Source organism: Pristiophorus japonicus, chromosome 15 (genome assembly GCF_044704955.1).
Source record: "Pristiophorus japonicus isolate sPriJap1 chromosome 15, sPriJap1.hap1, whole genome shotgun sequence".
NCBI lineage: Eukaryota > Metazoa > Chordata > Chondrichthyes > Pristiophoridae > Pristiophorus > Pristiophorus japonicus.
In genome coordinates this window covers 33,369,096-33,382,845 of record NC_091991.1, presented here as the reverse complement: position 1 = coordinate 33,382,845, position 13,750 = coordinate 33,369,096, and the positions used below count along the sequence as shown (strand labels likewise).

General features: G+C 43.1%; 1 protein-coding gene across 1 annotated transcript; it reads left to right on the top strand.

Annotated features, from left to right (window-relative positions):
* Positions 1-2,220: 2,220 nt before the first annotated feature.
* Positions 2,221-11,055, top strand: llph (LLP homolog, long-term synaptic facilitation factor). The gene is made up of 3 exons (XM_070900294.1): positions 2,221-2,330; positions 8,261-8,470; positions 10,798-11,055. Exons 2-3 carry the CDS (start codon positions 8,269-8,271, stop codon positions 10,959-10,961), a joined length of 366 nt encoding a protein of 121 aa, XP_070756395.1. The 5' UTR covers positions 2,221-2,330; positions 8,261-8,268; the 3' UTR covers positions 10,962-11,055.
* Positions 11,056-13,750: the final 2,695 nt, after the last annotated feature.

Genomic DNA, 13,750 nt, shown 5'->3' with positions numbered 1-13,750 from the left:
TCATGTGGAGCATAAAAACCGACATAAACCAGTTGGGCCGAATGGCCTGTTTCTGTGCTGTACATTCTATGTAACAATGCTCCCATTTATTTGCTTCATTGTGTATTGAGTAGATTTTATGTTCAATTATGTGTTAAATTGCATTCACAGCCCTACTTTATGTCCTGCATTACTTTCAACAAGTCCAAATGTTTTTATTAGCATCCACAATTGAAATGACATATTGCCGTGTTTAAATAGGGAAATAAATGCTTAGGAGCAAGATATAAAAATGATTTACAATATGTCACAATGCAAATATTGCATTCTAGATAATGATTTAAAACTGGTTAGAGAAATGATTCCAGTCTGGAAGATGATGATTTTATTCCGCGTGGCACCAAATTAATTCTCTGGATCAGAAAGCTCTGTGCATGTGTACTTGCACTCAAGATGTTCTATTTTTGGGTTGTTACAGTACATATTGGATTCAGCATCACAAATCACTCCCAGATGCAAACCCTCTATAAACCAGAGTTTGACTTATACAATAACCAGGAATTATAGTGAGCCTGGGAATCAAACATAGAACCTTTTATGCCTGTATTTTGGCTTACTGAATATATCTGACATGTAATTCCCTTGACTTCACTATCAGCATTTTTTTAAATATACAAGTTAGCCATGCTCTTGTTGCAAAAATTGCAATATTATCATCTTGTCTCTCCTACACTTTGACAACCAGCACAAGTACCACTCCATTGTACATTTTTTAAAGAGTTGACAGATTTCATGAATCTGTTCATTAAGCCTTTGAAAACTTTGTAGGTTGGTGCATAAGCGTTTTGTGTTGCTCCAGTACTAGATTAGCAGACCGCCAAGGAAATAGTGTAAACAGCTGAAAATGGCCATTTCTACCATTTCCTTTGGGATTCCTGCAGTATCCCACTGAAGTTAAAGTGAGAGAATGGTATAATCCTGTGGAATGTCATTGTATTTTGTTATTTATGCCAAGGTCTCTGGGATTTTATTCTTCCCATTGCACTCACTGCAATAGGCACTGTGAGGGGTACCTTTCAATCGGCTGGATACTGTTTACATGTCTAGTTTAGAAATGTGTTCTTTTGTTTAACAATTAAAAATAACTAATAATGGCCCAGCATTTGCTGGGAAAATAATGGCGAGTTTGTGACCCCACCGTTATTAGTGTAAAAAAACAGCAATTTGGGGTGAGGAAAAGATATATCTGAGTTGAGTATGGTCACAAATTGCTGGATGATTTGTACCGCTCCACCGTTAGCCTCACATTGCTGGATTTGCACTTGCTGCAGAAAGTTAGGGCTGATATTTCACAATGACTAGATTTCTTTATGCAATGCTACTCTACCTCAGAGGCCCAGAAAGGGAACAATTGAAATGGTAAAGTGTCACTCCTGTAGGTTCCTTGAGATTTTTTTAATGTTTTAAAGTAATCCATTCTTTCTAATCCAGTATTTCTTTCCCTCTCTCAGTATCTAATTAGACTTTAATTCACCATATTGCCTTCTCTGTTGTTTGCTGTTTCTTTATCCTTAAATTTCATTGGTTAAGGAGATAGACTATTGGTCCCGTCATTCACCAAGGTCTTGGATGCCCCGTTGACCCTGTTATCAAATCATACTTCCAGCAATTTGTGGTGCAATATTTTTTTGAGCTCAAGGCTGAGGGGGCAAAAAATCCAACTCAACAGGGAATGCTGTGTATGCAGCAAATTCTGGCCCATTATTTTGGACATCAGGAAAGCTGTGGGATGCAAGTTGCCTATCACATTAAATGAAAGTTCCAATAGAGTACGAATTGAGTACACATTAGAACATTCTCTTATAACCTAACACTAACAATCACCACTGAAGCAATCCAAACATGTAATCAAGAAATAAAAGGCAGGTTATAAATTAAAATATCAGATTTTCTTCTGAATTTTGTCAACACCAACTATAAAACAGTCAAGATAATTGTACATTTTAGTATATCTTCAAAAAAATAATCTCTGCTTCGACTCTTAGCGCAGTCAGCGCTGATTAAGTGTAGGCAGAGCAACAGTAAGCGTGCTATATTTCCTATCGGTAAAATAATTATTGCTAAGCACGGAAATATCAAATAAATAATAACATGCATATTGATTATTTGTTTTAATATAGTCTGTGGTAAATGTCTTGTTCAGTGATTTGGCAATGAGCTGGTTGTTTGCGCGGGACCTGAGGGACTGGAGGAGGAGGACTGGGAGATCTGAGGAGACCTCCAAGATCCCATAATCCTTTGGTGTAGTCCGGAGTCCTCACGTGTCGGAGCTGGTGGTTGGTGTGACGCGGGTAAGTGAGGATTTTACCGTCGATTTCACGGTTAGCACGGAGACGAGCAGTCATAAAGTTGCACCTCAGAGTAAAGTAAAAGCATTGAACTCCTCCTCGATTACTTCCTCTCGGCAGGGCCTGGCCGTGTTTTGCTCGATCTTGGCCTCCTGCGCCTTTCCTGGGGCGATGGCTGCATCGCGCAGCACAGGATAGGCGTCTGGCATGGGGCTCAGCTCAGATCCGACAAATGACGGCCTTTGTGATTTAAAACGTGCTCTATATTAATTGTCACTGAAAAATAACGCGCTGCCTGTACCACACAGGAGGCCGGTCCCTATCCCAGACCTTGCCACACAGGGCCGGTCCCTATCCCAGACCTTGCCCCACACAGTGCCGGTCCCTATCCCAGACCTTGCCCCACACAGGACCTGTCCCTATCCCAGACCTTGCCCCACATAGTGCCGGTCCCTATCCCAGACCTTGCCCCACACAGTGCCGGTCCCTATCCCAGACCTTGTCCTACACAGTGCCGGTCCCTATCCCAGACCTTGCCCCACACAGTGCCAGTCCCTATCCCAGACAGTGCCCCACACATGACTGGTCCCAATCCCAGACCTTGCCCCACATAGTGCCGGTCCCTATCCCAGACAGTGCCGGTCCCTATCCCAGACCTTGCCCCACACATGACTGGACCAAATCCCAAACCTTGCCCCACACAGTGCCGGTCCCTATCCCAGACAGTGCCTCACACAATGCCAGTCCCTATCCCAGACAGTGCCCCACACAGGACCGGCCTCTATCCCAGACAGTGCTCCACACAGGGCCGGTCCCTATCCCAGACAGTGTCCCACACAGGAGGCTGGTCCATACTCCCGAGACATTACCGCACACAGGAGGCCGGACAATACTCCAAGTCATTGCCCCGTGCAGGAGGTCCGTACTTAAGAACATAAGTAATAGGAGCAAGAGTAGGCCATTTGGCCCCTTGAGCCTGCTCCGTCATTCAATAAGATCATGGCTGATATCATCTTGGCCTCAACTCCATTTCCCTGCCCGCTCCACATAACCATTAATTCCCTTATCATTCAAAAATCTGTATCTCCACCTTAAATATATTCAATGAATACCCAGCCTCCACAGCTTTCTGGGGTAGAGAATTCCAAAGATTCACGACCCTCAGAGAAGAAATTCCTCCTCATTTCCATTTTTAATGGGCGACCCGCTTATTCTGAAACTATGCCCCCTAGTTCTAGATTCCCCTACGAGGGGAAACATCCTCTTTGCATCTACCCTGTCAAGCCTCCTCAGACTCTTATATGTTTCAATAAGATCACCTCTCATTCTTCTAAACTCCAATGAGTATAAGCTCAACCTTTCTTCATAAGACAACCCCTTCATCTCAGGAATGAACCGCCTCCAATGCAAGTATATCACTCCTTAAATAAGACCAAAATTGTACACAGTACTCCAGATGTGGTCTCACCAACACCCTGTACAGTTGTAGCAGGACTTCATTACTTTTATACTCCATTCCCCTTGCAATAAAGGCCAACATTTCATTTGTCTTCCTAATTACTTATTTTACCTGCATGCTAATTTTATGTGTTTCATGTACAAGACCCCCAGATCCCTCTACCGTACCCCATTTAAAAAATAATTTGCTTTTTTATTTTTCCTACCAAAGTGGATAACCTCACTTTTTCCCATATTATACTCCATCTGCCAAATCTTTGCCCACTCATTCACTTAGCCTATCTATATCCCTTTGCAGATTGTTTGCGTCCTCTTCACACCTTGCTTTCCCATCTATCTTTGTATCATCAGCAAATTTTCTACATTACACTCGATCCTTTTATCCAAGTCATTAATATAGATTGTAAATAGTTGAGGCCCCAGCACTGATCCCTGTGGCACCCCACTAGTTACAGTTTGCCAACCTGAAAATTATCCATTTATCCCCATTCTGTTTTCTGTTAGTCAATCCTCTATCCATGTTAATATATTACCCCCAACCTCGTGAGCTCTTATGCAGTAACCTTATCGAATAGTTATCATACCTTATGTGGCACTTTATCGAATGCTTTCTGGAAATCCAAATACACAATATCTACTGTTTCCCCTTTATCCGCCCTGCTCGTTACATCCTCAAAGAACTTCAGCAAATTTGTCAAACATGATTTCCCTTTCATAAAACCCATGTTGACTCTGCTTGACTGAATTATGATTTTCTAAATGTCCTGCTACTACTTCCTTAATAATGGACTCCAGCATTTTCCCAATGACAGATGTCAGGCTAACTGGTCTACAGTTTCCTGCTTTCTGTCTCCCACACAAGAGGCATGGTGTCTTGGGACCTTGCTGTGCGCAAATTGACTGATGCGTTACCTACATTACAATAGGGACTACATTTCAAAAGTACCTAATTGACTGTAAATGTAATGCACTTTGGGATGTCCTGAGACTATTTAAAGTTAAGCCTGATCCTGTTAGTAAATGCACACTTCCAGCAGGAGTTAGATAACAATTAGGTGTGGGATTCTTTCCTAAGTTAGGGACAGTGAGATCAATTGATGTGCCTTACTGCTACCTCAGCTGAGACCAGCGAACAGCCCAGGCAAGCAATCAAATCCTGGATCATCCCGGTTTGTATGGATCAATTGGTCGTTAGATCACTTTGCTAAGCCATAAAAAAAAGGAAGTAGAAGCTTGAGTGAAGTAAAACAATTGAGAAATTCAAGAAAGAAATCGAATAGAAAAATGCAACTGAGACGAGTAAAAGGTAAAGAAAGGAGCAACAGGAAAGGGAATTTTAAAAAAAGGTCTGGATCAAAGACAGTGTGTGGTTGGAAATCATTTGGCACTTGTGACTGCTATTTTCATTGTGCTTGCACAAAATATCACGTGCAACCATTGCCTGACTGAGATAAATTAATAGGCAGCGTTGAATTTTTCCCCCACCAGAGAAAGCTCTACTTAGATAGTTCCCCAAGGACATATGTTGTCAAAATCCTGGTACAGAAACACCACAGTATTAGACCCTTGTAAGGTGTCCAAGGTACTCAGTGGTTTGATGAACTAATAAACTCATTATAGACCTATCCAAAATAACATTTAAAGTGAAAGGAATAAGAAAAATAAAAAAAGAAGTGCAAGTTTAAGGAAACTTAATAGTGATGGAGCATCACAGTTACTTTTTGTTTGGGGTGTGTCAATTTTTTTAATAAAGGTTGCTTTCTGCTGCCTTCCATGTAGTTTCTACCTATCCAGTAGTAGAAATTAAAATTAATCGCCATGAATATAGATGTTGAATTTTGAAGTATAGATACTAGATTTTTTGTAAACTTGCACAGATTGTACAGTAGTTTTGTTATATTTTGAAATTGTTGGTCAAACAGCACACTCAATGAGCTCAATTTTCCCCAAAGCTTTCTTTAGGCATACTTGAAGAGTTCCGCCCGTTTTTGGGAGGGGGCCCCAAGTATGCCAAAAAAAAGTTCTAAGTTGCCCTGTTTGATGTCTTCATTTTGGCGCAGCCTAACCTGTCCTTTAGTTTTAGGGGTGGAGCCTTGATCTGCGCAAAAAAGATCAGGTTGTCACAGTAACCAGGGACACAATGTGGGCTGAGGCTGGAAAGTGACACAGCTCAGCTCGCAACCTGCACAAACACATGAAAATACATTGCAGCAACTTACCTCCATTAAATTAGTAAAGTCTCCCCAATGCCAGTGCCGATCCCCACTCCTATCCCAGGCTCAAGGGCCTCCCGGTCTGCTCCCCTAGCCCTGGCTGAGTGGCCTGCCAGTCCGCTCCCCCACACCTAGCCCTGGCGGAGTGGCCTGTGGGTCTGCTCCCCCACACCTAGCCCTGGCCGAGTGGCCTGCCGGTCTGCTCCCCCGCCCCTGGCCAAGTGGCCTGCCGTTCCACTCTCCCACCCCTTGCCCTGGCCAAGTGGCTTGCCAGTCCGCTCCCTAGCCCTGGCCGATTGGCTTGCCGGTCCGCGCTCCCACCCCTAGACCTGGCCGAGTGGCTTGCAAGTCCGCTCCCTAGCCCAGGCTGAATGGTCTCCTAGTCCGCTCTCCCATCCTTAGCTCAAGCCGAATGGCCTCCCAGTCCACTCCCCCTAGCCCTGGTCGAGTGGCTTGCCGGTCTGCTCCCCTGTACCTATCCCAGGCCGAAAGGCCTCCCGGTCCCCCTCAGCCGCACTAATCCCAGGCTGAATGGCCTCCTCCCTCCCGGTCCCCACATCTAACTTTACCTGAAAGGCTCGCCCCCCCCCCCAACCCGCCTCCTACTTCTCCTGCTGCAGTCCGGGCATCTGCTACACTTAGCTGCACCGATTACCTTAACTCTCTAGAAGGTATTTCTACAGAGGCCACATACGGCGGCCTAAGAAGAACTGGAGTAATTCTCAGCTGGCCAAACTTGCCTAAATGGCTAGAATTGGCGTGGGTGGCAGGTTATGCCCCCTTTGGCAGAAAAACAACGTACTTAAAAAAATCGTAACTAACTGAGAGCAAATTGATCTGGGAAACTGTTTTTTTAAACTTAGGCCAAAAAAAGTGGCCGGCGCCAAAAAAATGGTGCAAATCACAGAAGAAAATTGAGCCCAATGAGTTTATCTAGTGAGTTACAGACAAGGGCAAGTCCTGTTCATTGTTAAGTTCAAATGAGATGGCTGTAGCATCATTACTATTGGTCTCCATGTCCAATTGGGAAATTGGTCAAGGCTTCAGATGTCTCTACTGGAGGTACACCTGCATGAACACTGAGTGAATTAGGATTGGGCTTAACTGTGGTGTCCTCCCCAGTCAGAGAGCCTGCTGACACTCGCTGTCAAAGCTCACACATTAATGATTGCAACTTGGGCAAGGTATTGGAGTGCACCCAAAGTCCATGTAGCTGTACTCCAAGTCGACAACTTTAGGACAGGATTGTAAGAGAGAAAATTGAAAAATACAAACAAATTGTTAATCAAAGTTATGTTTTATTTGATTTTATTAAACTACTTGTATGATGCCATTAATCAAAATGAGTAACATCAACAAGAACTTGCATTTATATAGGGCTTTAATGTAGAAGAAAATTCCAAAATACTTCACATCAGACAAAAATTGTAAAATATTGAAATGCTTTCAGTAATCAATTTTTTTCTAATTTTCTCCCTATCTCACTTGAAGAAACTAACGTGTGCTGAGGTAGAGCATGATTCCACACCACCTCTCAAGAGACTCATTCAAATAACTATTCTTAATCAAAAGAGTTGAATTTAACTTGGAGACAGTGGACCCAAACTTGTCAATGCAAGTAAAATTCACAGTCGGTGGGGTCGCTGGATAACAAACAGGAGCAGGGACCCAAGTTGGTTTTTCTTTTCTCCTTTGCCCAGGGACTAAATGTGGGATTTGGTATTCTCAATAAAAAGAAAGAAAGACTGACTTGCATTTAGATAGTGCCTTTCACGACCACCGGACGTCTCAAAGTACTCTACATCCAATGAAGTACTTCGGAATGTAGTCACTGTTGTAATGAGGGAAACGTGGTAGTCAATTTGCGCACACCAAGCTCCCACAAACAGCAATGTGATAACCAGATAATCTGTTTTTGTTATGTTGATTGAGGGATAAATATTAGCCAGGACACCGGGGATAACTCCACTGCTCTTCTTCGAAATAGTGGCATGAGATCTTTTATGTTCACCTGAGAGTCCAGACAAGGCCTCGGTTTAACGTATCATCCGAAAGACAGCACCTCCGACAGTTCAGTTCTCCCTCAGTACTGCACTGGAGTGTCCGCCCAGAATTATGTGCTCAAGTCCCAATACTACATGATGCAGAGTATTTACCCAGTATGCCAAACAGGGGAACAAAATAGTTATCTTTCAATCAACAGTCATACTTTATATTTAAATCAGGAGTAATGCAGTTTGATTTTGATTTTCTAAAATTCAGAACTAAGAATGGCAAAAAGTACACGAAGTAAATGGAAGCGGAAGATGCGAGCAGAAAAGAGGAAAAAAAATGCACCAAAGGAACTTGCGCGGCTGAAAAGTATATTGGGAGTGGATCGCAGTGGTGACATTAGTATGGATGATGTTAAAGAAGTTGCAACCGTGGTCCCATGTGAAAAACTCAAACAGAAGCCAGCCGCAGGAGATGATGGTAATTTTTGTTTATTACTGAGAAACTATTGGACAATGCCCATAGGACAAGATACATCAAGAAAGTTTAATTAAGCAGTGTCAATACTGGGTTTTAAAGGCCTGAAAATTCTAGGAGGAAGGAACAACTGAAGTAGGAGTTTGAGATTGTAGGAATTAATGAGTTAGAATAAGAAACTATAATGACTCGACTTCAACTATAAGGAGGAGGAAGAGCATATAAAAAAATTTGGTGTTTGGAGGGAACAAGGCATTAGATTTTCAGTATTTCATTCAAGAAATCAAGATATACAGTCGACGTCAAAGCTTTTTGCACTGACATTTCAAATTGTCCGATAATATAAATTAAGCAATATAAATAACATGGCGATGCGGGAATTTAGGGCTTTAAAAAATTTTGAATTGTCAAATCATTTGAATTTAGCCACTTCAATTTCTGCAGAGCAGACCAATGATTCAGCCATTGCACTGCAAGATGACGAGAAGTTTAGTCACTGATGAATGTAGAGTGAAATCAGAAGCAAAGGGGTGGATACGGTTGGATGTTGAATGGAGCTCAGTGATAAGGAACAGAGTGGGAGAGAGGACAAACTCCACGGGAATCTGAGTTGATCTTTCCCCATCAACAACTACAGCACAGAAGAAGCTAGATAGCCATAAATATAGCATAGTGGGAGACAAAATGATAATATGTTTAGAAATGCTCAGTGCCAAACCCCATCGGACTCTGAAAATATCTATAGTTAAGGTGATTCATCAAAGTGTTCAAGTGCAGAATTCTAGAGGTAAATAACATTTAAAAAGCATCTGCCTGTACTACAGGCCAGGTTTGATTTAATGTTCAAGATTTCACATAAGGGGCACATACTGTACTAGTACTAGTACTAGTACTGATTGTGCCACTCAAGCTGTTTACCTTTCACCGGTCTTTCATGTTATACCGTTATCTAATCAAGACATCTGTGGGCAAGATGCTCCCATTTCTTTCTGTTCCTGATCATGACTATTGGAAGGTTCGTAAGCAGTTCACACTTCAATATTCTCTATTGCAAAGTACTTTTGACTATTCTTCCCCTTAAAGCCATGGAAACTGGGAAATATTGCTCTTTTGTTCCTGTAAACCACAATTTAAGTTGCAGTGATGCAACATACTATCTTTCAGATCATTTTATCCTTATGCTGAGCCTTCAACAAAGTGGAAACCCACTTGCATAGCTTTCATCAATTTTTGGATAAGCCGTCAACCTAGTACCTCATTTAGCCCTGATGAAGTAGCTGGAAGCGCATGCCAGATCTTGGATTTTTAGCTTTGCACCACCATTGGAGTATGATGTGTGCCCATGTTGTAGTCAGAAGGATGGTGGAAATATACTCACATTTTATGGTGAGTTGTACTGTTTACCATCCTGCTCATGAGGAGCTCCTGATGCCTACTGTCCACATAATAGGGATGTCAGTCTGTGATTTTCAGTTAGTGACCTGCTAGCGGTAGTTAAGGTGGTCTCTGGGGTAAAAACAGCAGCCAAATAATATGTCCAGTGATGGAAGTTCAGAAGCAAATAAACTCTGTGACAGATTTGGTAATCCGACATGTGAACCAGATAGGTCTGCAGTGCTCCAGAGCATTGTTGATTAACTGACAAGCCTGTTTGGCTCCATATAGATCTGCAAGCCAGTGGGTTGGTCCTAACTGGACCAATATTATGGATTATACCTTAACAGTATTTAACCTGTGCCTAGGCTTTCTAAACTTGGATAAATAGGGTTTGTTCTATAGGGAGAAATTATGTATTTACTAGGAAAACAGAAATTTTACAAATGTGATTGCTCAGTAACTTATTTTGGAGACTCAAAATTGGCAATAAAATATAATTTATCAATACAAGGTTTTGAATCTGTGAATTAACTTTGTTTCCTTTTTCTGCAAATTTGTCACTGGCGCTGTTTGATCCCTTATGCCTCACCCAAATAGCTGTTGCTATCTGTTATATCGTGATTGCATCAGAATCAAGCCCAGTCCTGTCTTCTGTTGATGCCCATACCCGCACAAGTCCTGCAGGGGTCAGTGGGTTACTGTGGAAAACTTTCACTTTCCTAACCCAAGGGTGCTGAGTCCAATTGTAGAGTCAGCTAACTCAGCACAGACCATGGATTAAATCTGGGTCATACCTAGTTTGTATAGAACAGCTACTTGCTACCTTAAGCGGTTGAGCCATTGGCAGGGTGAATATTATCATTTTAATAAGGTACTACTTGTTGGTCATTTGAAAATTAATTTGAATGTGTGACTGCTTTGTAACTACGTAAACAAAACTTAATCCTTCACAGATAATGCATCTACTATGGACATGGATAAGAAAAGGAGCAAAAAGACTCTCTTGGATGAACATGGACAATATCCAATATGGATGCATCCTAGACAAAGAAAGAAGATCAAGCAACAACTGAAAAAGAAAGGGAAATCAAAACATCCAAAGGGGCTAGCTTGGTAGACTTGTGAGAAAATGAAGTATGCAAGGACTTAATCACAGTTATGTTTATTAAGGAAAGACTGGAAAAAATAAATTTATCGATATTGGAAAAATAGTGGATATTCTAAGGGCGTTATTTCCGGCGTGGGCGGTAAAAAAGGGTTTTCAGATCGTCAGCTTCTCGCCCATTCTCAAAGTACCTAGTATTTATTTTTGAAAATGGGTGTTACCGCGAGCGATATGAAATGGGCTGCAGCGTAAAAATGTTTTGACCTGCCGTCCTTAGCAACAGCATGGCATCGCTCGATTCCCGCGATTCAGGAGGTTAAGGATCAGCATGACATGCGCAGAACAGGAGACAGAGAGAGAAGGAGCTCAGTGGTACTGAAAGCGTGTGTGGCTGTGGTGTGTGCTTGTCTGGCTGTTGTGGGAGGCACGAGGGATATTCACCAGTAGCAAAAAGCCTACTAAGCACCAAGAACATAGTTGGCACCGAGTTTTTGCCCAACATATAAGATATAACATGGAAGGGATGGAGGAGGCCCTGGAGCTGGTAGCCAGGAATACTGGTGGCAAAGGGCTCCCAGTAGTCCCGGAGCGTGGCACTGCACCCCAAGGTACCGCACCCCCATTGCCAGCCACACGAGAGCCAGCAGCAACATCTTGCTTCCGGCTCGGAGCACGTTCCCACTTCGGGACCGTCCTCTCCCGTATCTGTCCAAGCAGCGTTTTGGCCATCACCCTCACCCACGCCCCCCCAATGAAGCATCATAAGAAGTATCATAGAAACATAGAAAATAGGTGCAGAAGTAGGCCATTCGGCCCTTCGAGCCTGCACCGCCATTCAATGAGTTCATGGCTGAACATGCAACTTCAGTACCCCATTCCTGCTTTCTCGCCATACCCCTTGATCCCCCTAGTAGTAAGGACTACATCTAATTCCTTTTTGAATATATTTAGTGAATTGGCCTCAACAACTTTCTGTGGTAGAGAATTCCACAGGTTCACCACTCTCTGGGTGAAGAAGTTTCTCCTCATCTCGGTCCTAAATGGCTTACCCCTTATCCTTAGACTGTGACCCCTGGTTCTGGACTTCCCCAACATTGGGAACATTCTTCCTGCATCTAACCTGTCTAAACCCGTCAGAATTTTAAACGTTTCTATGAGACCCCCTCTCATTTTTCTGAACTCCAGTGAATACAAGCCCAGTTGATTCAGTCTTTCTTGATATGTCAGTCCCGCCATCCCGGGAATCAGTTTGATGAAACTTCGCTGCACTCCCTCAATAGCAAGAACGTCCTTCCTCAAGTTAGGAGACCAAAACTGTACACAATACTCCAGGTGTGGCCTCACCGTGGCCTCACCAAGGCCCTGTACAACTAGTAACACCTCCCTGCCCCCGTACTCAAATCCCCTCGCTATGAAGACCAACATGCCATTTGCCTTCTTAACCGCCTGCTGTACCTGTATGCCAACCTTCAATGACTGATGTACCATGACACCCAGGTCTCGTTGCACCCCCCCTTTTCCTAATCTGTCACCATTCAGATAATAGTCTGTCTCTCTGTTTTTACCACCAAAGTGGATAACCTCACATTTATCCACATTATACTTCATCTGCCATGCATTTACCCACTCACCTAACCTATCCAAGTCACTCTGCAGCCCCATAGCATCCTCCTCGCAGCTCACACTGGCACCCAACTTAGTGTCATCCGCAAATTTGGAGATCCTACATTTAATCCCCTCGTCTAAATCATTAATGTGCAATGTAAACAGCTGGGGCCCCACTAGGTTAGTAAAGACAAACGTAGGTCCCCTGCAGTCAGAATCAGGGGAAGTCATAACGGGGAACAAAGAAATGGCAGACTAATTGAACAAGTACTTTGGTTCAGTATTCACTAAGGAGGACACAAACAACCTTCCGGATATAAAAGTGGTCAGAGGGTCTATTAAGGAGGAGGAACTGAGGGAAATCTTTATTAGTCGGGAAATTGTGTTGGGGAAATTGATGGGATTGAAGGCCGATAAATCCCCAGGGCCTGATGGACTGCATCCCAGAGTACTTAAGGAGGTGGCCTTGGAAATAGCGGATGCATTGACAGTCATTTTCCAACATTCCATTGACTCTGGATCAGTTCCTATCGAGTGGAGGGTAGCCAATGTAACCCCACTTTTTAAAAAAGGAGGGAGAGAGAAAGCAGGGAATTATAGACCGGTCAGCCTGACCTCAGTAGTGGGTAAAATGATGGAATCAATTATTAAGGATGTCATAGCAGCGCATTTGGAAAATGGTGACATGATAGGTCCAAGTCAGCATGGATTTGTAAAAGGGAGATCATGCTTGACAAATCTTCTGGAATTTTTTGAGGATGTTTCCAATAAAGTGGACAAAGGAGTACCAGTTGATGTGGTATATTTGGACTTTCAGAAGGCTTTCGACAAGGTCCCACACAGGAGATTAATGTGCAAAGTAAAAGCACATGGGATTGGGGGTAGTGTGCTGACGTGGATTGAGAACTGGTTGTCAGACAGGAAGCAAAGAGTAGGAGTAAATGGGTACTTTTCGGAATGGCAGGCAGTGACTAGTGGGGTACCGCAGGGTTCTGTGCTGGGGCCCCAGCTGTTTACATTATACATTAATGATTTAGACGAAGGGATTAAATGTAGTATCTCCAAATTTGCGGATGACACTAAGTTGGGTGGCAGTGTGAGCTGCGAGGAGGATGCTATGAGGCTACAGAGTGACTTGGATAGGTTAGGTGAGTGGGCAAATGCGTGGCAGATGAAGTATAATGTGGATAAATGTG

Bases quoted from the DNA above. Each gene is read 5' to 3' on its own strand.
- llph (XM_070900294.1), top strand. From the start codon at position 8,269: ATGGCAAAAAGTACACGAAGTAAATGGAAGCGGAAGATGCGAGCAGAA. The intron at 8,471-10,797 runs GTAATTTTTGTT...AATCCTTCACAG, and splicing joins GCCAGCCGCAGGAGATGATG to ATAATGCATCTACTATGGAC.